The following is a 23,235-nucleotide window of genomic DNA, read 5'->3' on the forward strand; positions in this document are numbered from 1 at the left end:
TCACTGTGCCAGGAGCCTTAGGACCAGTCAGCCTGCAGGGCCATCCCTGCCCTCCCCCTCCCCCAGTGCCTCCAGAGACCCATGGTGCCTGAAATCCCATTGTGTCTGTGCTGCACTGTTGGTCACTTCCCTGGAGTGCAGTCCTGGTCCACTGTGCCAGCTCTGGGGTCCTGACACAGCCTGGGCACAGCTCATGGAACAGCTGCGTCACCCAGTGCAGGCCACTCTGCCCATCCTTGAGCCAGTGCTCACCATACAGCACCCAGCGCCCATCCCAGGGGCTCAGGAATCGAGGCCTGTCCTTCCCTCTGGAGCTGCCCCTTTGTGCCCAATCCAGGGGCTCATGAATCCAGGTCCAGTTTGTATTATCCATATTTTAAATGACTAGTTGCTGGAGCTGGACAGTCAGAGGGAAACCATGGCCTGGATTTAAGAGTCCCTCTGGACTGCAGCCCCACTCCTGAGTTCTTTATGTAGCTCTCTGTCCCTCGCCCTGCCTGCCCCATGGTGGGGCTGGGGGCTGGTCCCTCTCCGTGCATCCTTAGCATGTCACTTGGATTGGGAGCATTGCAGGGCCAGGCTGGGTCTCCTGGTGTCTGTGCAGCACTTGGCCACGTGGGGCCCGGATCCTGGCAGGGCTCTAGTCACTCCTGCAATGTGCATGTGTCAGGGTTCCTGCTGCCCAACTCTGAACTCTGGGGTACAGCTGTGGGGACCCACATGAAAGAGCCTCCTAAGGTGATATCTTACCAGCTTAGGTTAAAACTTTTTTTTCCAAGACACAAATCCCTTCCCTTGTCCTTGGACTGGTATTGCTACCACCACCACGTGATTTTACACAAAATATTCACGGAAGGGTAACTTGGAATCCCTATTCCCCCTAAATATACCCCCAAGCCCCTTCACCCCCTTTCCTGGGGAAGCTTGAGAATAATATACCAACCAATTGCCTTAGCAGTGTGAGCACAGACCAGACCCTTTGATTTCAGTGTCCTGAAGACAATCAGGTTCTTTAAAAGAAGAACTTTATAATAAAGAAAAAAGTAAAAAAAAAAAAAAATCACACCTGCAAAACCAGGATGGAAGGTAACTTTACAGGGTAATAAAAAGATTAAAACACAAGATTCCCCTCTGGGCTCAGCTTCACAGTTAGAAAAACAGGAATAAAACTACCTCTGTAGCACAGGAAAATTCATACAAGCCAAAACAAAACATAATCTAAAGCATTTCCTTGCCTTGCTCACAGTTTCTGTGGTTTTAGATGGATTATTTCAGGTATATTTTCAGGAGACATTGGACCTGCTTGGCTCCTCCCTCCATCCAGAGAGAGAACAACAAACACACTTTCAAATCTGCGGGGGGGGGGGGGGGGGGTATCTTCTTTCCTCATTGGTCCTTCTGCTCAGGTGCCAACTAGGTTATTTGAACTCCTTAACTCCTCACAGGTAAGACAATCCAGTACAGTGGCCAAGGAGGAATTTTATGCTACTGCATACATAAAAGTTGCTACCCTTCCCTCTATATTCATGACAGCATGTGACACAGCAAGAGCTGTAGCCAGTGCCTGCATCCCAATCCCTGTGCAGCTCTGATCCCAGCCCAGCAGCAGCTCCTGGGCCCTCTGTGACACAGCCCAGCAGCAGGGCACTGTGCTGTGGTTTCACCCTAGGGACCAGAGGGAGTGGTCTGGAGATCCAGAGGCTGTGGAGATCTTGGGGAGAAGAACTGATTTGGATACATTTCAGTCCTGCCCCTTCTGGGCCTTCCCCCCTCGTCTGTCCCTCGTTAGCCAGGGTGTTGCTGGTTTTAATCCCACGTTCTCCCCAGTGTGCTTAGGGAACAGCATTGTGGGAGGGTGCCCCCTGTATGCTGAGTTACCTACACAGACTCCTATGTGGGGCTGCTGGCACATGATGAGCAGGGACACATGGCCAGCTGCTCCTTCAGCTGCAATCCCAGAGGGGCTGCAGTCACCATAGGCCTTATAATAGAGCCTGGGGTGCATAAGCCCCCTGGGAGTCTGTGTGAGTGATGCATCCCCCTCTGCACCTCAGCCCCAGAGGATGTGAGTCGGATACAACCCCGGCTCTTCAGCTCTGGTTGGGAGCTCCAGAGAACCCTCATTCAATCCCCCAAGGTGGAGCCCATCACGTTAAGTGAGGACTTGGTCCAGGTTTGAACCACAGCCCCTGAGATGGTTCCAGGCCCCCAGGTGGCAAGGCCCATCACAGCCAGAGCCGTGGGTGCTGCCCTGGCCCATCATGCCCCCAGTCCCTGCTGATAGGTCATCCGCCATCTGGGCAACACACGTGATTTAACTGGGGCCTGACAGAGTCCTGGCTTCATGGACCAGGCCCAGAGGGGGACCCCATAACACTGATGGAGGTGCACAGCTGTGACCATGCACCTAGACAAAGCATAGCTTCCCTTTTGGTTGCCGTGGTGGCTGTTCCCTGTGAGCACTCGTGGGTCTGGAGGGGGAGGGGGGATCTCCCTATGTGTCTTCAGAGGGGGATCTCGCTGTGGATCTGCAGGGAGGATCTCGCTGTGGGGGGGATCTTGTTCATGTCTGGGAGCTGGAGGATCTTGCTGTGGGTCTGCGAGGGGAGGGTGCTCTCGCTGTGGGTTGTGGGGACGATCTTGCTGTGGGTCTGCGGGGGCGTGCTGCTCATCCCAATGGGAGAATATAAAGCTTGTTCAAATGACTGTATGGTATCACCTGCTGGGATCTGGCAGGGCCTGGTGGGGTTCATAAGGCAGAACCTCCATCTATAGCCCCTCTCCCTGCCCAGCACCTGCTGCAGGATTTGGGGGTGGATCTTGGACTCAACTAGAGAAATGCCGTGTGTGGGGGGTGGCCGGTAGCAGTTGGAGGTGGCACAATTGCTGCCCATTTGCTTCAGTGGGATTTCTGCAGGCCCTGTCTGTGTAGCACCAGCCAGGATCAATGATGGGAGGGCAGGCAGGGCCAAAAAACAGGGTTAGGGGGTGCTGAATCCACTGGGCTAGAGCCCCTTGACAGCACTGGTAATGGGGCCTGGCATGCTCAGAAGGCCAAAATTCTAATCCAGGGCAGCTGAGGGATGGAGGGTGAGGGCAGTAGAGGGCAGCAAACCAGAGAGCATGGGACGGGGGATACCTCGAGGGTGTGGTATGGGTGGGAAGCTGAAAGGCCGGAGTGTGGGGGGAGCAGCGCTGTGCCTAAAGGGTGCCATAGAAGCTCGCGTGACCAACATTCAGCGAGCAGAGGCTCATGTTGCTGGATCTGCCTGGGACACGAGTCCCAGGGCTGAGAATAGAACTACAGCCACTGCCCCAAAACTGCATTAATGCCCACTCATAGGGGGGTGGCAGTGTATGGTGCCCTTCCGGATCGCTGAGTGCAGCCAGCCTCAAAACCGGCACCAGCCCAGCCCAGCCCTCACTTGGCAGCACTTGCTCCACCTCTGGCCCTGAGGAGGCAGCTTTCAGAACAATTTGACTTTGAGTGTGGATATTAGAGCTCTGGGAACGATCAGTCCTTAATGAAAAAGCTTTGTTCCTAAGTGAAAGAAGCTCTGTGACCCCTGCGCGCCCCCCCCCCCATTACACACACAGATGGAACTGGCACAGCTGACAAGCTCAGAAATCTGCAGAGGGCAGGACTTGAACTTCCTGCCAACATGTAGGGGCTGAGCATGGCTGTCACCTGTTGCCGTGAGCTGCTCTGTGACTCTAGGGCAGCTGTGTCCTTTGCCCCCTGCCAACCAGCAGTCATCTGGCTTGCACTCCAACCACTCTCCTTGGCTCATCCCCCAGGTGTGAGCTGCCTGGGGGAATCTAACTATCACCCCACAACACATTGGAAATGTTGCTTTTCCAAGGGGCAGGAGGTGCCAGATGCCAGCTGTGATCAATACGAGGCAGGATCAGGGCAATAGTTTGAGCCCTAGGTGGGTGCAAAAAAGTTATAAAAATCCATAAACACTTTGCTGTAATGTGATAATTTCAGCCATGTCTTAGGAACCCCGGGCTCAACTTTAGCCTGGATTTGGACCACCTGCCACAAGCACTGCTGAGGCACAGCACGTTTCTAGGCAATCGGAGTTTGGATATGGATTTTTGAGCACTCAAAAAATCAGTTGTGAAGCAGTAAGTTTAGTCTGAGCTTTAATTGTAATGGTGCTAGCACCAAAAACAGGAAACTGAGTGCACGGTGCTGAGAGAGATCAACGAGGCAGCAAAGTCTGACAAAATGGGAACAAAGAGGATCTCAGCTACCCACTTAGCAACTGAGGAAATGGAACCAAGATTAGGAAAACCATTTCTCAACATGTTAAGTAGTCGCTTCATGGACTAGCTAAAGCACACACTGATCAGAGCAGCTGATCTTGCTAACATAGAGGAGTTAATTCAAGAAGTGACAGTAGCAGAGCCACTAAGTTACAGTGACCACAACAGAATTAGGTTTGACACCCTAAGCGGTGGGGAGGACATCAAAAGGAGATCTTGATGCTGAGCTTCAGAAAGGGAAATGTCAATGAAATAAGGAGGCTAATGCAAGGGGAGTAAATCCTTAGCGGTGGAATGAATGCTACTTAAAAAACCTGAGACTCCATCCCTGCAGCCATGTGTGTCCCTGAGCATGCCTAGAACCAGGAAGGCAAGGAGTAAAGCAACAGGGCCAAGTTGCAGGTTCACACACAACTCCCTCAAAATATAGAAATCTAACTCTCTGCTTTTTGCCTTCCAGCACCAGACCCGGCAATGCCGTTTGGCTGCGTCACCCTGGGAGACAAGAAAGATTACAACCAGCCATCCGAGGTGACTGACAGATATGACCTGGGACAGGTCATCAAAACGTGAGTCTGGACCGGATGCTACCCGCCCTCTCCCCCGCACCTCCTGCTGTGCTCTCTCTGTCATTTACACTCTCCCATTCCTTCTGCAATGCGTGGGAAGTGGGTGGTATTCCTCTATGGCTCACCTAGATTGAGAGACTGGAATAGTAGATCTATAACAGTATCACTGGGGAGACAGAGGTGGCGGATTTACTAGGTGTAAAGGGGGCTAAAATGTAGGACTGGCTATGCAGCTTACCAGCCCCTACTAACCCTATAGAGAAAGTCCAGGCAAAGAATGCACATTACAACAAAGCTTAAACTTGTTCTTCATAATAATTTTAAAACACTAGCTGCCTATTTAATTTAAAAAACAGCAAAAAAAAAAATCCACTTCCCTTTCCATTTCTTATAAGGAGTCTTGAAGTTTAAATCTCAGTGTAACAGATATGCTTGTTTTGATTTGCTTAGCTCTTAGAAGTCCAGGGGCTCTGGGCTGCTGGCATTGTGCTCCCTAGGGACAGTTCTGTCCGCCATTAGGGAATTTTTTTCCCGAGAATCCTCTGTAACATTTTGGAACCCCCCCAGGGTTCACGAACGGCAGTTTGGGAACTGCTGCTCTAAGGGCCATCCCCCTTGGAGTTCAGCATTGCAGATGACAACAGGGAGTCTGTTGAGAATGCTGTATTAAACTTAATTGTACCACAATCCCCTTCTGATAACAAAAATTACTGGCTGACCCTGGGTGGGGACCAGAGCCCAAGCAGCACTACTTTGGGTGGAGTGGGGCTGGAGCCCAAGCCTGAGCTCCGCCACCCCAGCATGGGGGGCCAAAGCCCCAGCCCTGCTGCCCCAGACTGAGTCCCTTGGACTTAGGCTTCAGTACCAGGCTGCAGTGAGTCTAATGCTGGCCCTGGTGACCCCATTAAAATGGGGTGAGGACCCACTTTGGAGTCCTGACCCAAATATGACAACCACTGCAGCATCTCTATAGTTAGTTACATTTAGAAGACAATAAATGAAGGGTTATTTGGATTTCTTTCCAATGGGAAGGGTAAGATATAAAATGGAGCTGGACTGAGGCTCTGCTGTGACTAGGATTTCACAGTGTGGTTATCGGAGAGCACAAGGTCTCAGTGTTACTAGAAATATAAGGAGAAACCCTCTCTCTCCTGGGCATTATTACCTGGAAGGTAACATCTAACTGTAACCAGCAGCTGCTAAATCTCTGTTGTGAAGTGTGAAGGTCCTGCATTGTTTGAGAGATTCAGCTGGCTTGCCATGGCAATACCCCTGCAGCATTAAAGAATTGCGGACTGACACACACAAACAAGTGGAACTTTGGGACAAGGAAGCTGATGGCGTTGGGAAACAAACGAGGATGCTCAAAGAGAGTGAGTGATCTGGAAGTTGTGCAAAGCTCACCCAGTATCTTTGGTGACATGGCCAAAGGGAGAGGCAGAATTTCCACTCTTTGAGGGCTCTGGAGTTCCAGCCAAGGAGCCCCCAAGAGAGCCAGCAGTGAAATGAAGGGGTGTCTAGAACCGCTGTGACTTCAAGATTATCCTTCGCCATTGCTGCATGCAGATAAGTGTCCTTGGCCTCGAATGGAGGCTGTTTGCGCCTCGTTAGCTGGTGAGAAGCATTTCTTCAGGACCGATCTCATTCAAGCCTGCCTACAAATGGAGGCTGGAGGCAGTGCCAAGAAGAACCTCACAATTATCACACACAAGGGCTTATTTCAGTCTAACTGGCTGGTGTTTGCGATAACAGCCACATCTGCTGTTTGGCAGGGAGCCCTGGAGCAGGTGCCATGGGGCACGGCTGGCACTCCATCTCATGAGGACCAGAGTGTGGGGCCCTCCCAAAGCAACGTGTGATGCTGGCTGAGCAAAGGCTGAGAGCAAACAGGGAGAAAATGGAACCTTTCCAAGATTCAGCTGCACGGCATGGATGCATATGACAGGGAGCCAGCTGCAGCGGAGACACTGGACACAGCAGACCCTAGCAGGGGCTGACCAGTTAACAGCCCTTCACGACTGGTGGTGGGGTGGAGCTAGCTACTGCTTGACCCCGCTGCAGCCTGTTCCTGCTCCAGGGCCAGCCCACAACATTTTGGCACCTGAGGTGGGGAGCTCAAATGACGCCCCCTTGCTTGGGCCAAAACTTTGAAAGGTCTCAATTCTGTCTTCTTCCTGTTTTTCTCCTCTCATGGTACTGCTCTGCTACCTACCCCAATAAAGGAGAACTAACAACTTAAAATCCCTTGTTCAAAACTTTTAAGTAACGCTTATATTTGCTGTTCAGGCATTTGAAAGTTAATTTTTCTTGTCTGCATAGTAAACACTGGCATTTTTATCTGTTTGAATAATCAAAGTGGTGCTTTCCGTGCCGCCTTGGTTGCAAAGATTTGAACTGCTTCCTGAAGGTCCACAGTCTATGCTCTATTGAGGTGGTTGCAAGGCCTACCAGCCTCTCCTGTGTCATTGTGGAGCATAGATGTCTTTTTATTAACTTCAACTTGGAGAAGCTGCGTTCTCCTCTGGCAACTGTTACAGGAAGTGTTAGAAGTATGCGCAGAGCAACAAAAGCATTTGGAAAGAGGAGGGTCATCTTATTTGTGCACACATATTCCAGAACAGCCTTTGGAGTTGATCCTGCTGAAATATACGTTGAAAGGACTTTCAGTTCATCACCTAAATCACTTGCATCAATATCGTGCTTGTCATCATGTGCCAACACTGTCTCTAGTGCCCTGCATTGCTAGTGTAGGTGGTTTTCAGGTATAGTGAGGAGTTTTGGAATATCATACAACATCCCAAATATACTGCTGTGTTCCTGGAGCTGCATGAAACATTCTTCAACTGACTGTATTGCACAATCTAGCCCCTGGTTAAAGAATTCAACTTTGAATTGTTGTTTGGGGTCTCTTATGGGATTATCCCGTGCCTCATGATCATAATGCCTTCTTCTTTAGTGACTCTTGTATTCTTGAATGGGTGGGAAAATAGCTTCAGTGTGAAGTTCCTCTGCCAACTTCTGTGCACTCTCTTCAGAACATTTTGAAATCCCTCATCTGACTAGTAAGACTGTAGGTCTGAATTTTCTTTGTCCAGTTGTTCCATTGCTCCAGGTATATCAAGGTCAACACCTTGGAGTCTCTTGCTTACAACAGTTATTTCAAACAGTATGTCGTGCCACAACACTAAGCCATACAGAAATGTGAAGTTATGTATGTTTCTGGTGATTCCATTTCCCTCTGCCACTGTTCTTCCATGAATAGTTCCTGTCATAGCATTATCCTCCATAATGGCAACTATGGCATCATTTATCTTCCCAATTTGTGTTTGATAGGCTTTATCTCCTCCACTTGACTTTCCCATCATGTGGCACTCAGTGGTTTCAGTGTCAGAGAGGATGTTCCCAGATGTTTCTTCAAAATTTTGCCATTGATGAGTTGATGCACAGAAAAATACATAGATGCTTTGAATTACATTAAAAAAATCAGCAGCCTCGCTAGAAGCTGTTGCTGCATCACTGACCACCAAGTTCAATGAATGAGAACTGCATGTCAGCTATTGCAATTCCCGTATCTTCCAGCTTTTTAAGAAGCATATTTGTCATACCAGTTCCTGTAGTATCATCAATGTTGATAAATTCTAGAAAATGCTCTGACAGTCACCACTGCAGTGACATTTTGTTATAAAATGCACCATTAAAGTCATTTGTTTCTCCCATTTTGGGAGGAGAAGGGAGAGAGGAGGAGTCCTGCTGCCAATAGGTCAGGAGTAGCAAGACAGCAAGCCTCTCCAGGAGGGGAGGCTGCATTCCCTCTCATAAGGGAGAAAAACAAGCTAAAAAGACTAGTGGAGAGAAGGAATGGACTTCTCTTGTGCCACCAAGAGGGACTATTTTGCCCAAGCCTGTCTCGCCAAGGCAAAAAGCAGCTGAGGCTGGTGAGCCTGACAAGGTGCCTTGTCACAGTACATAAGCCATGGCCTCTCCACTTTGTCACCACTGGGGATTTCATGCCAATAATGTGTTTGGATGGAAATATTTTCATTGTCTTTGGGGAACATGAAGTTTTTCACTTGCTGCCAGGATTCCTTCCTCACTCTGAACTCTAGGGTACAGATTTGGGGACCTGCGTGAAAGCCCCTTAAGCTTATTTCTACCAGCTTAGGTTAAAACCTGGTACACTGCCACTACCAAGTGATTTTTAACAAGAAACAGGGAAAGGACCACTTGGAGTTCCTCTTCCCCCAAAATATCCCCCCAAGTCCTTACACCCCCTTTCCTGGGGAGGCTCGAGGAATAATATCCTAACCAATTGGTTACAAAGTGATCAAAGAACCAAACCCCTGGGTCTTTGGACAATGGAAAAATCAGTCAGGCTCTTAAAAGAAGGATTTTATTAAAAAGAAAATGCAAAAATCATCTCTGTAAAATCAAGATGGAAAATAACTTTACAAGGTAATCAGATTTAAAGAACCCAGAGGAACCCCCTCTAGCCTTAGTTTCAAAGTTACAACAAAACAGGGATAAATCTCCCTCTAGCAAAGGGAACATTCACAAGTTGAGAAAACAAAGATAAGTAACAGCCAGGCAAGGCATGTTAGTTTATGAGAGACGTGTGCAGAAAGATTTGGAGAACATGGATTGATGTCTGGTCTCTCTTAGTCTCAAGATTTGGGTCAGGTGTCAGCCAGGTTACCTGAGCTTCTTAACCCTTTGCAGGTAAAAGGATTTTGGTGCCTCTAGCCAGGAGGGATTTTATAGTATTGTATACAGAAGGGTTGTTACCCTTCCCTTTATAAAGAACAGGAGTACTTGTGGCACCTTAGAGACTAACAAATTTATTTGAGCATAAGCTTTCGTGGGATACAGCCCACTTCTTTGGAAGCATAGAATGGAACATATATTGAGGAGAGATATATATGAAAACATACAGAGAGCATGAAAAGGTGGGAGTTGTCTTACCAACTCTGAGAGGCCAATTAAGCAAGAGGAAAAAAAACTTTTGAAGTGATAATCAGGATAGCCCAGTACAGACAGTTTGATTAAAAAGTGTGAGAATACTTACAAGGGGAGATTCAATGTCCTTATTTAAGCCTAAATTGATTGTATCTAGTTTGCATATCAATTCCAGCTCAGCAGTTTCTCGCGGATACAGACTAACACAGCTGCTACTCTGAAACCTTCCCTTTACAGTTTGACACTTGCTGTGGCCCATGCAATACAAGGAAGTCCCTCAGGCCACTGCTCAAGTGGGTCCACAGTCCTGGATCATCTAGATGTAAGGAACTAAACTCAACAGCGGCTGTTTCTTGTGCCTCTACCACACTCTTCTGTGATCTACACTTTTCTTCACGAGTGTGCATTTCATCCATTTGAGATGGCGATATGGATGCTGCAGTAGCTGCCAGGTCACCTGCACTCTGACTAACTGGAAGATCAGGCAACTCCTCACCACTCACATCCTCACTGGGGCCGCAAGGCTCACTGTGAACATTTGTGTCTGTGTATCTCAGGAGAGCTCCTTCCTGCTTAGATAGAAAAGCTTCCTTTGCCTCTTTCTTTTTCTGAATGCTGCCCCAGAGGGGCGTTTTCTTCTTTCACTCATGACTGCTGTTCTGTGCCAGCTATAGTGGCTCTCAACACTCAATTGAAGGGGATAAATAAGCAGGCTGGTAGCAGGGCCTGAGTGAGGTAAGATATCAGCATCTTAAGGGCCTAACTGGCTCCTGCTACTTCAGTTGACTGCCTGTTCTCCTCCAGTGGGTTCAGGGAAGCAGCAGGAAACAGGAAGCTCCCTGAGAAGCTGGTGTTAATCAGTCCAGGCTCCTGGGGGTGCTAGAGAGGTACATAAGAGGCGGCTCCTCCTCCTCTTTCTCTCTCCCTGCAGCTCCTCCTGCTTTCTGTTAACCCCGCTCACCTTTTCGCCTGCCTGCCTGTTATGTCTCTTGTGCCCTCCTTCCTCCAGCACAGCACTCCACCATCTCTGTGCATCTGGAGCAGAGAGAATACATGTGCACCAGCAGCAGACACAATTTTCTACACTCTGGGTCCTAGGGGCACCCTTCCACAGTCTGGTACCTGAGGCAGCCGCCTCAGTTTGCCTCATGGTAAGGCCAGCCCTGTCCTGCCCTTCTCTGTATTTGACACTCCTGGCTCTGGCCTCCGGCTCCTCTCCCTGGTCACATCTCCAGCTCACCCATCAGCTTTGTTTTTTGGTTTCTGGACCCTGGCTCCAACCTATGTCTCTACTTTCAACGATGTCCCCTAGCATCCTGTGGTCCTAATTCTTCACACCAGCCCATCTCCGCTCTAACCTCTAGGCTTGGCCACCCCTGTGGCTCTGACCATAAGGCCCAATCACCCACGTCCTGGGCGTGATCGTTACACAAAGCTGGCTTGCATAAATCACAACACAAGTTTTAAGTAGGGCTGTTGATTAATTGCAGTTAACTCGTGATAAACTCAAAAAAAAATTAACTGTGATTAAAAAAAGAATCACGATTAATCACAGTTTTAATTGCACTGTTAAACAGAATACTAATTAAAAATTATTAAATATTTTGGATGTTTTTCTACATTTTTATACATTGTATTCTGTGTTGTAATTGAAATCAAAGTGTACGTTTTTATTGTAAATATTTGCCCTGTAAAAATGATAAAATAGTATTTTTCAGTTCACCTCATTCAAGTACTATAGTGCAATCTCTTTGTAGTTTGTTGTTTTTTGTTTTTTTTTTTAAATCTTTTTTGGTTACATAACCGCACTCAAAAACAAAACAATGTAAACCTTCGGAGCCTACAAATCCACTCAGCTCTACTTCTCTTTCAGCCAATCACTAAGACAAGCAAGTTTGCTTACATTTGCGGGGGATAATGCTGCTCTCTTCTTATTTACAGTGTCCCCAGAAAGTGAGACTAGGCATTTGCATGGCACTTCTGTAGCCGGCATTTAAAGTGTCAGCTAAACATTTGTATGCCCCTTCATGTTTCAGCCACCATTCCAGAGGACATGTTCCATGCTGATGATGCTTATTAAAAAAATGTGTTAATTAAATTTATGACTGAAGTCCTTGGGGAAGAATTATATGTCCCTTGCTCTGTTTTACCTGCGTTCTGCCATATATTTCATGTTATAGCAGTCTTGGATGATGACCCAACTTGTTGTCAAGGCTGGGAGATTGTGAGTGACAACAGAACTCCATTCACATCCAAAGAGTTTCAGTTGTTTGTCAACAGAACAAATATGCCGCATTAGCTCCTTCCCAGCCTGCCACAGACGGATTAGTGGAGAGGTTTCTTTAGACATTCTAGCAAGTAACCCATGCTATGGCCAGGAGTGAAAGTAAGTCAGGACACTTACCGGTACGGGGCCGGGGGGGCCCCTCTGGCCCCTGGAAGGGGCGGGGCCTTGGGCAGAAAGGGTAGGGCTGGGCGGGGTCAGCATCCCCCAACCAGCCCTTCCAGGCCACCTGGCCCATGCTGCCCGGGCTCCCACGTTGATTCAAAGGGCCTAGGGCCAGTGGCATCCAGAGCCCTGGGCCCTTTTAAATCACCAGCCCCAGGGTAACTGCTCCCTTTGTCCCCCCCACCCGTCAACAGCTGCGTGGGGGGCAAAGGGGGCAGGGACATTAAAGCGTTGCAGGGTCCTTTGCTGCAGCGGCGCTTTACTGTTGCTCCCCTCTTCCTCCTCCCCCACCTGCCCCCAGCAGGAATGTTAAAGCATTGCCGTGGCATAGGACAGTCCTTAAAGTGCTGCCACAGCATCACTTTAATGTCCCTGCCCCTTTTGCCTCCCCCGTTGGCAGACCTGCCAGTACGGACCCTGCCAGCAGGGCTGCCGACAAGGAACTTTAAGGACAGTCCTTTGCCATGGCAGCACTTTGAGGATCCTTAAAGTGCTGCCACAGCACAGGGCAGTGCTTTAAGTTTGCTGCACCTTTTCTCCCCCCACCCCACCACCACCAGCAGGGCTGCCAACAGGGGAAGTAAAAGGGGCAGGGACATTAAAGTGCTGCCACTGCAGCACTTTAATGTGGGCTGGGTATAGGCCAATGTGGGTTCTTACTGATACGCCATACTGGCTTACTTTCACCCCAGCTATGATCTGTAAGGGTAGCTTACAACACACAACTGCAAATTTTCTATCTGCCTATAGGAATGCACCTCATGCTGCTACAAATCAGACACCAGCGAAGATGTTTTGGGGACATAATTTAAGATAACACCTGGACTTTTTAAAGCCTGATCTATAGAGTGAGTTCACAAGAAACAGTGTGATCAAATGGCCACAGATGGTCACACCTGACTGCACAGCTTTCACATGGGAGAAAAAGTAGTAGTAAGAGACAATCAAGATAAATTGGTGCAAAACTGGAGTGATTGTGTCCTGGCCTTAATGGGTAGAAGTGACACCAAATATGTCCTGGAGAAGACACAGAAATGCTTTTGAGCACAGGTTCAGCAGGATGTTTTACACCTGTGACACCTGTTGAAAATACTGAGCCTACAGTACAACCACAGATGGTGACTTGTGATAGCACCAGTGAGCCTGCAGGTGACCCTGGCTCTACAGAGCAGGGAGATGTTGCTGAGACAGCTGCACAAGAAATACAATTGCTGTTCCAGATCCTGCTGTGCTGCCTGTGAGCTGCTAGCTAGAGAGAAGTCGTCATCCTCCACTCAGACTGGACGTGCAGCATGCTGTCTATGGAATGAGAGTAGCTTAGATAGTCTTGCATTAGTAACTATGTTATATCCTTTTTCAGACTGAAGGGGGAGAGAGATATAGAATATATTGGGCAGTAATACTGTGGTATCATAGGCACCGACTCTATGGATGGAAAAAATAGGGGGTGCTCAGCACCTGCAGAGCTGGATTAATCCCTGCCTGCCACTCCACCCTGAGGCCCTGGCCCCAATTGGCCTCTGTTCCCAAAGCCCCACCCGAGCTCTTCCCTGAGGCCCTGCTCCACTCAGCTTCTTCCCTCTGAGGCCCCGCCCACTGTTCCTACGGAGGGGGTGGGGTCAGAGAGGAGCAAGCACCCACTGACAAAAACAAAACTAAGTGCCTGTTCATAGTATCCCTTTAAATAGCTGGCAAGTCCTGTATTAGCCCTTGCTGTCTTCTGTGTTTGAGCCCACGTGCCCCCTGCCAGAGCTGTAGTGTGAATGTGTGGCTAGGCTTGTATTGTGTTGTCATAAACAGATAGCTAAGGGTTAATGTCTCTTTCACCTGTAAAAGATTAACAAACAACACCTGACCAGAGGACCAGTCAGGAGACAAGATACTTTCAACTCTGGATGGAGGGAAGCTTGTGTGTGTGTTCTTTGGTCTTTGTCTGTGTTCTCTCTGGGATCTGAGAGTGACCGGATGTACTACAGGCTCTAATTTTCTATTCAAGTAGTAAGTGCAAGTAGAAAGGCGGTTTAGTCTTTTAATTGGTTTTCTTTATTTGCAAATGTGTATGTGTATCTGGCTGGAAGTATTTTAAATTGTATTTCTGCTGGAGGAGGCTTTTTCTCCAGTTTCTATAAGCTGACAGACCCTGTAACTTTTACTATCTAAATTACAGAGACACCTTTTACTTTTTCTTTCTTTTTATTAAAAGTTTTGCTTTTAAGACCTGTCTGATTTTTTCCCCTTGTTGAGAGGCTCAAGGGAATTGAGTCTGTACTTAACAGGGAAGGAGAAGGGAGGGGAGAAGGGTGAAATCCCTTTGTTTTAGATTCACGGAGCTTGAATCTGTCTATCTCTCCAGGAGCCTAGGGAGGGAACACCTGGAAGGGAAGAGAAGTGGGGGGGAACAAACCTGATTTCTCTGTGTTGTGATTCAAGGAGTTTGAATCACAGTAATCTTCCAGGGTAACCCAGGGAGGGGAAGTCTGGGAGAGGCAACGGTGAGGGAAGGGGTTTACTTTCCTTGTGTTAAGATCCAGGGGGTCTGGGTCTTGGGGGGGTCCCCCGGGTAAGGTTTTAGGGGGACTAGAGTGTATCAGACACTCCAAGTCCTGACTGGTGGCAGCTATCAGATCTAAGCTGGTAATTAAGCTTAGGGGAATTCATGCTGGTACCCCAACTTTTGGACTCTAAGGTTCAGATTGGGGAAAGATACCATGACGTGTGTGGTTGGTAACCATGGTTATTTGGACCCTACTGTGTCCATGCAGTTCCTGCATGTTACAGTCATTGTGTGACATGTAAAAGACAAACACTCTCCTCTTTCTGTGTGCCCTGCTCGCCAGTCGCTGTGATCCAGAGCATGGGGCGGGAGCAGGGACACCGAAGCAATGGAGCCTGCCCAGTGGGCAAAGGGGTGATAGCATGGACCTGGCCACAGTGCTGGGAGCAGGAGCAGGGCCATAGTGACATTGGTGCTAGTACAGGGGTTGACTGGGTGACGGTGCCAGTGCAGGGACAAGATTGGTAACAATGTGGCAATAATGTTAATGGTAGTGGTGTTGTTGCCACTGATGCTGCTGGTGAAAGCTGGGCAGAATATCCCAGGAGTCTCTCTAAGGACTCCTACTCCAGTTTGACACCCCCATGGGAGTCACCAGGCTTTGAGTTCCCTTAGCTGGTTGCTGTCAGCTGGCTGGTGTATGTGACTGTATCGCAGCGAGATGGCTCCCATATGATGTCCATTGCCACTGTGGAAAGTCTCTGTCCATTGTGCTGTGTCTTTGGAGACCTGTGTTGGGGGAGACTGCTTCTGCTCCCTGACTGGAGATTTTTCAAGCCTGCACAGCTCTCCCATGATGTCCACTAGCCCTTCCCAGCAGGAGCTCTTGGGAATGTGTTAGCACGAGGATCTGGAACACTGTCAGTGAATGCCCTTGGCACATGCCTCCCAGAAGGCAGAGGAGGCTGAGCAGCGGCTCACTGGAGCCATCCTTCCACTGGCAGGAACCCTGCCCTGGAGCACCTTCCTGGCTTGACGAGTGATGGTGCGATTGGCAATGGTTTTGCACAGCCTGTGTTGGTGACCGAGTGGGACTGGCAACAACGCTTTCCAATCACAGGGAGCAGCGCCATGGGAACAGACACAGAGACTGTAACAGAACAAACAGAGACAGTGTCAGCTGAGGCGCCCCATGGTGAGCAACTGCGATGATCAGCAGGCTCATCGCAACTGCAGTGCCTGCGTCCACAGTTTCTTTCCACACAAGAGCTTGGCCTGTCTATTTTATTCAGCTTCTGATATCTCTAAACCAGGTAATGGCATCTTTAATGTAGAGTGCCACCCCCTCACCTCTTTTACCCACTCTATCCTTCATGGATACCAGGGATTTGAACATGCCACTCATCCCACCCAGTTTCAGCAATGCCAATTATATCAAATTTCTTCTTATCAATGAGAATTTCAAAGTTTTCTTGCTTGTTACTCAGACTACCAGCTTTGGTACAGAAGCAATGAAAAAATTTCTTCTCTGCACATTCTTCTTCCCATTGGTTCAGTTTGTTTGTGATACAGTGCCTGCTCAAACTCAGTTTATTTGCCCCTGAGGCACTCTCCCCTGGCACTGCTAGTGTAATGCTCTCCTGGCTGCTCCAGCTAGTCTCCAGCTGAGAAGATTAGCATCTCTCCCGCTTACAAAATGCAGGCTGTCCAATTTGGGCCTCATTCCATGGAGAGAGAGTGCTATGCAATGTTCCACAAAACTAAACCCTTCTGCTTCACACCAGTCATGCAGCCAGTGGTTCACCTCCAGTATTTTCTGCCTTCTCTCACTTGTGGGACCAGAAGAATTTCTGAGATCACTGGAATTTTCCTCCTCATCAGTTCCCTTCAAAGGCCCCTGACATCTTCTGTGGCCTGTGTAGTTCCATGTGATGCTGTGTTATTAGTCAAATAACCTGCCCAATCTTGCAGTAATATCTTGCATTTTCATTCTCTGGGCACACTGCACTGTTATCTGTGTGTCCTTTGCTGAATTCTTTGCCCACTGGTCTTACTAGTGAGTCACCAATGACAATTATTTACCTTCTTAGCACGGAGTCCACAGCTAAGCCCTCTGAAACCCCTCTCTTTGCCTCATGATGAATCCCTCCAGGACGGACTTAAGCCATTCTAGCATTCCTGCTGCCTCCTTTAGGGAAATCAGCATTCTCTCCTGGTTGGCAGTATCCAGTGCTGCAGAGAGGTCTCATAGGATGAGAATGGATATGTGCCCTCCATTTGTAGACACCAGGAGTCATTCATATGTGCCATTAATATCATTTCTGTCCCATGTTCTGGCCTGGAGCCTGACTCTGCTGGGTCTAGGATATTAGCTTAAATTCAGTGAGTCTGTAGTTGGCCATTGTCTGCTTTTCTGGGAGCTTGCTTAGGAGCAGACGGTTTGATACCAGGTGGCAGTGGCTAGAACTGAAGCATTCTGAGCAGGTTTCTTCAGTGTTGGTAGCACTATTGCAGGTCTGAAGGAGGGAGGAAAGATTCCTCCTCTGAAGGAGATGTTGGCTAGTCCTGGCAGGAGCAGCACCCATTGCTCCATGTTATCTGCCACCAGTCAGGAAAGGGGCGAGTCAGAGTCTCGGATCTTGGGTCCAGACTCCTTTAGGGAGTCCAGTACTTTGCAAGGAGCTACTGGACTGAGGACCAGGAATACAGGTGGGCTCTTCGTTGTCCGGTACGGACAGAGTAGATCTAGGCTGTGTAAGAAATCTTCCCAAATACATGTGATCTTTTCAGCATTGTAGACGACCGGACTCACCCCTGCGGCGCCTCCTGCTGGTTGTCCTCGGGAATTAGCTCATTCCAGTATCCGGAGTACCCTCTGCAGGCCGGTGATCCGCCTTCCAGCTACTGGTCCCTGTGTCCCTCTCAGGACCCCGGTGCTCCTTTAACTGGGTCTCCCCCTCCCAGGAGAACCCCCACCCCACTATCCCCACTTTGCCTCAGTATTGGCTGCAGCCCAGTCTCCATCTAGCCCCCATTCTCTGGGGCAGACTGCAGTATAAGCCACACATCATCAGCAAAGGGGTTTGGACTTGCTGCCTTTGCCTGCTCCTGGGCTGCCCTGTGCAACCCCCAGTACCTCTTGGCCTTCTGCTAGCCGCACGCTGGGGCTTTCCAGGCAGGAGCTGCCCATCTCTTCTGCCTTTCCCCAGCCCTGCTTCACCCAGGTACCCTGTGTCTAGCTCCCTGCAGTCAGGCTCTTCTCCCTCTACAGGCAGAGGGAGAGTGCTGAGCTCCTGACTCCCAGCCTCTCTATAGGGCCAGCTGGGCTCTGATTGGGGCATGGCCCAGCTGCATCCGCTTCCCCAATCAGCCCAGCTTTTAGAGCTGCAGCTTTTAAGCCCTTCTTGCCCGAGCCACAGCCCTCTCCTGGGCTGTTTTAAGCCCCAGAGGGCAGGAGCGGATAACCACCACGCTTACACGCACCATAGGATGATAGTTCTTCCTAGCACTTGGGGCTTGGCTCAGATGCAGGGTGGGGGCTCAGGACTGATGAAGTGATCTACCACCCAGGTAACTCCTTGGGACAGGATCTATCTGGCCATTTCAGTGCAGGCTGATAGTAATCACCTCCTGGTGATTACTTAAGTCTTAGCATAGGCATGGAGGAATTCATTCTGTTTCATCCTGCCTGTATCAGCCTTTGTTTTCTGCTATTGGCGCACAAGTTTCTGACTCCCTCTCTCTCTCTCCATCCAGTGCAGGGTGTCAAAACCATGGAGACCTGTTTGGGTGATTGGGAGCAAGGGTCCACTTCGGGCCAATGGCTGAGGCAAGTGTAGAATGACAATGAGTCACTGGGTCTTGGACTCCTTGTCCTGTGGAGTCTTGCTGAACTTGGCAGAGTCCATGAGCCTTTCTGATGCTGGGTCCTGGAAGAGTGCTGTTCACTGCCTTAATGTGCTTATGGTTTGCCCAAAGCAGTGGCTGGGTTGTCATGTCCTTAATATTGACATCTAGACAAAAGAGCAGGTCCAGGCTGGGTGGGCTCACCAGAGATGAGGACAGATGTTTGTGGGGGGGTTGTCTTTGCTGCCTTTTCGACATGAATGTTGAAATCTCCCAGAATGACCACCGTTGTCAGTGAGTTCCTTCGTGAACCCTTTCATCTTTGGTCTGTAAATGAGCATAACATCTGTGTTAGCTTTGGCTCTTGTTTCTATTGTTAGATTAATGAATTTGAATGACCTTGTCTTATCTGAGGCACCTTTCTTGGATTTGATGTTTGCAGAGGAGATGGATGCAGTGCTATTTGCCTTCTTTTCCTTTCTGGGTCTGTGGTGTACCAAGTCTTCTAGGGGTGTGAGGGTGACATACCAGGGTACAGTGCAGACGAGGTGGGGGCTGTGTCACCCCTGCCCTGCAACCTTGGGTGCCTCACAATGCCTTGCTGAAGTAGGTCCCATCTGGACAGCTCACAAACAGCCTAACAGCATGCAAGCCACACCCTGAGTGTCTGTATGTAACTGAAGCCCACCAGACACACTTGGGTTATATTCCAGCTCTTACCATCCTGGGTTATATTGCAGAGTGACCCTAACATACCCTCAGTCCCGGCTTTCCTCCAGAAATAATATGTCCTGTACCTCCCAGCCCTCTCCTGGACAGTACAAATATTTTATGTTTATTACTCTTTTAAGGGAATAATATGCCAGTTTATTATCTCAAATAGTTATTCAGACACTTTGATTTAAACACACTAGATTAGATAAAACAGTAAAACAAGGGGATTAACTACAAAGAGTGAGATTTTAAGTGAGTACAAGTAATGAGTCATAAAAGTCAGAAATGGTTACAAAAAATAAATATAAGATATTTACTAACGCCTAATTTAACAAACTATCATAGATTCAAGCAAAGTTTCTCACCACATGCTCCAGCTATCTTACTGACCAAACTCTCAGGTCAGGACCCTTCCCCAGCATCCAAAGCCTGCTTCCTTTGTCTCTTCACGTGTAGAGAATGTGATGGGAAAGGAGTGTTTGTCCCTCCTTCTTATGGTTTTTGCACCTGTTTGAACGTCTTTATCTTACCTTACTGCTTGATAACCCTGTTTACTGGTTCAAGGCAAATTAAGTAGAGCACACATTCCTTTGTTTAGGACAGGCAGACTTCTCTTGGGACAGGGCTATGGGGATTGGAACCTTTGTGAATAAAACCATACAGTAGAATGTTATAACTTCACATACAATGTTGCCACACATATTTTACCAGGACAATACTGCCCATCAAATTATGACTTTTCAAATGATACCTTAAAAGGCTTCCTCTGTATTAAGATTAAAGGGTGTGAATTTAGGGGTGTGTTCTGTCCTGAGGGGTTAGGTGGGCTAGCACAGGGCTCCCAGCGTCATCCAGCCTTGGAGATGCAGGCTAGATTATGGGATTCATCACTGGCAAGGTCATGGGTGTTGGAGATGGAGCTTGCATTGATTAGTGTCAATATTAGTTCAGGTAGCTCTGTGCTGCCTGCTTTGGGCCCATGCCTAGCTAATGTTCCCAGGTAGTGGAGAGGTGGTAGATGGTTGGAATCTGATTTCTTAGGTCTGCTCTGCCAGTTCCTCCCAATGTGGGCTGGGATAGGTGAAGTATCGGGCTGTGCCATGGGACACTCCAAGTGGAGGAGAGGTGGTCTGACTCGCTGGGGCGCTTGGATACCTTTTGGTGCTAAGGCCTGGTTGAGTCCTGGGAGTGAGTGGAACTGGAGCAGTCAGTCCTGGGAGCAGTGGTGGGTGTGTTGCAAGCATGATGCTAGACAGAGTCCATTCCAAGCAGAGGAGGGGAGTTCATGGCATTAGACACCCATTTCCTTGCTGCTCTTAGCTGGCTTTCCAGGGGTGCAGGGGAGACAGCACTTCCAATGTAGCATGTGAGTTTCAGCTGTTTTAAAAAAAAAAAAAAAAAAGAAAAAAGCTCTCCTTCCCAGAAGATGATGACAAAGCCTGGAGAAGCAGGACTGAGGTCCAGAGCTCCTTCCCCATAAGAGAGGCAGTGTCCTATGGGAGCCTCAGCCCAGGTGGGGGCTCCTGTGCTGGAGGGAGGAGTCGCAGCCTCACTTTCACATTGCAGCAATTCTGTCTGGTGCTGGAATTTCTCCAAGTGCAGGGAGGCTCCTCCCACCACGGTAGGGTGAGTGTGCTGCTGAGAGCCATGACAACCGCAGGTGCAACATGGAGGTGGCACCCAAGTAACCTTAACTCTTCTCCTTCCTCTCCCCACATGTGCATGCTCCCACCTGCCCTGCATTCCATAGTGTATGCCCCTTGCAGCATTGGTTGGGTAGCTGGTGGCACACAGATAGCACTTTGATGCTAGATTTGATGCATGCCACCACACTGACCTGTGCTCTGACAGCATGATTTGGGCGCCAAGGTAGCAGTTAGGGAAGCCGATCATTGCACCTTCCTCCCAGAAGGTAACACACAGGGCTTCTTGCGAGCACTAGCCCCACATGGGGCAATCTGGAACAGTCCTAACAGGGCCCATGCTGATTTGTTCCTCAGGGAGGAATTCTGTGAAATATTCAGGGCCAAAGAGAAGACGACGGGAAAGCTCTACACATGCAAGAAGTTCCTGAAGAGAGATGGTCGGAAGGTGCGGAAGGCGGCCAAGAATGAGATCATCATCCTGAAAATGTGAGTCACTGTAGCTTCCCATCCCGGGGTTTGAGCCTGAAGCTCTCAGCATTAACAGCATGAGTCCCTGCTGTGTATACTACAGGAGTAACTCTGTTAGCTAGCAGCTGTAGTAGACTCTTATCCTCTTTTGCGGACCAGCCAACAGAGGGGGACAAATGTACCAGTGGGAGCTACGTCTGTTGAAGCCATGACGTGACCTGACCAGGCTCTGCTAACCTGGTCTCCTCCTAACAGGCCCCCTGCTCAGGGCATACCTACTGACAACAGGCCTTTTCTACATGTATCTGCACTTTTCCGTCTGTGGGCCCCCAATGTCGCCTGCTTCGATGCTGGGAAGGCTGGGTAGGGCAGCCCTATGACACCTTTTGTTGTGCCTCTGGTCCCTTGACTAGGCTGACCTAGCACTGCATCTCACTCACAAGCTGACCTCCATGTGTGACCAGTGCCAACTTATAGAAGAGCCCTTCCTTCTTGGGACATGCCCACAGTACCCTTTGCCAGTCAATGGGTATTCTTTGCCTCCCCCACTGCAGGCAGTATAGTGAGAACTGAGAGGGGAGACAGGGTGTTTATTACAGTGGGGAGATGAGGCTAGACACAGAAGGTAGCCTGAGTTTCCCCTATCCCCGCAGCCCTGCCTATGTGGCCAGGCGTATCCAATGCCCCCCTCCCTTAGGTGCTGGCAGTCGGCTTCATCCCCCTGCCCCCTTTTGCTGGACATGCAATGCATGTTGCCCAGCCCCAGCTCCCCAGAAGGCATGGGCAGGCATGGTGCCAGGCTCTGGGTTGGGTTAAGGTGGGCACAGAGGGGAGGGTCTGGCCTAGGCCCTTGGCCAGTTTGAGGCAGAGTCCAGCTGGTGCGTCAGCCCCCAGTCCAGCCTGACTCAGAGGCGGGGGCACCAGGGAGTCCTGGCAGAGCTTGGGCTGCGGCAGGATCCCCGGTCCCCACCCACCAGTCTCTGTCCTGCTGCTGGGTGGGTGGGGTCAGTTGACACCTTCCCTCTCAACCAATCAGTCAGCCTCTGTCTCCAGCTCCTCCCTTTCCTCCAATGGGAGACCCTGAGGGACTGTGGGGGGAGCCAGAGGAAGGGGTTCTGAGCAGCTGCCAGAGGGAGCCAGCCACAGCTGAGTGAGGGATCTTGCCCAGCCTGTGCGGTGCTAGGCGCTCTCTCTGTCCTGTCCACTGTCGTACCCAGCTCTCCCGTGGCTCAGCCTCCCCAGCCTTCTCTCCCCTCTGACCTGCACGGCTCCCCCAAGAGCCTCCAGTGCCCGCCTTGCCCTAGTGGGAGCAGAGTCTGTGTCCTGGCACAGGCAGGTACCCCAGGGATGTGGTGCTGCACTGGGCAGAGTCTGCTAACCCCATTTTCTCTCACTCTGTGCCCCCAGGGTGAAGCACCCCAACATCTTGCAGCTGGTGGACGTATACGTCACCCGCAAAGAGTACTTCATCTTCCTTGAACTGTAAGTCAATGCTGCCTGGTACCCGGCAGCTGCAAGATTGGCCCCAGCTGGCTCTGACAGGGCCCTTCCCCCTCCCCAGAGAGACCCTCGCTCTGGGGTCCCAGTGGGAGCTTGCTATGGCTGTAACCCCTCCACTGCTGTTCCCCAGGCAGGTATCTGGGGCAGCCACACCAGACACCCCCTTTCTCCTTCTGGGAGGCTGTCTCCATGCAAACCTGCCCCACAAAGCCGGCCTGGCTCCCCTTCTGGGCCTGATCTTGCTCCATGGCCAGATGCTTCACTCGTTAGCAGTTTAGTCTAGAGGCAGCTCCTGCTTAGAACTGCAGCTCAGCTCTGGGCCAA

At 49.7% G+C, this 23,235-nt stretch overlaps 1 protein-coding gene across 2 annotated transcripts in view; it reads left to right on the forward strand.

Moving 5' to 3' along the window:
• The window catches only part of CAMKV (CaM kinase like vesicle associated), a 52,395-nt gene that overhangs the window by 14,409 nt on the left and 14,751 nt on the right, over window positions 1–23,235 (forward strand). For both annotated transcript variants that reach the window (XM_050958730.1, XM_050958731.1), the window contains exons 2-4: window positions 4,733–4,841; window positions 21,298–21,429; window positions 22,819–22,893. In XM_050958730.1, the coding sequence (XP_050814687.1) occupies window positions 4,747–4,841; window positions 21,298–21,429; window positions 22,819–22,893 (302 nt within the window). In that variant the 5' untranslated portion in view covers window positions 4,733–4,746. The remainder of the gene's footprint in view (window positions 1–4,732; window positions 4,842–21,297; window positions 21,430–22,818; window positions 22,894–23,235) is intronic.

Source organism: Gopherus flavomarginatus, chromosome 6, assembly GCF_025201925.1.
Source record: "Gopherus flavomarginatus isolate rGopFla2 chromosome 6, rGopFla2.mat.asm, whole genome shotgun sequence".
Taxonomy (NCBI): domain Eukaryota; kingdom Metazoa; phylum Chordata; order Testudines; family Testudinidae; genus Gopherus; species Gopherus flavomarginatus.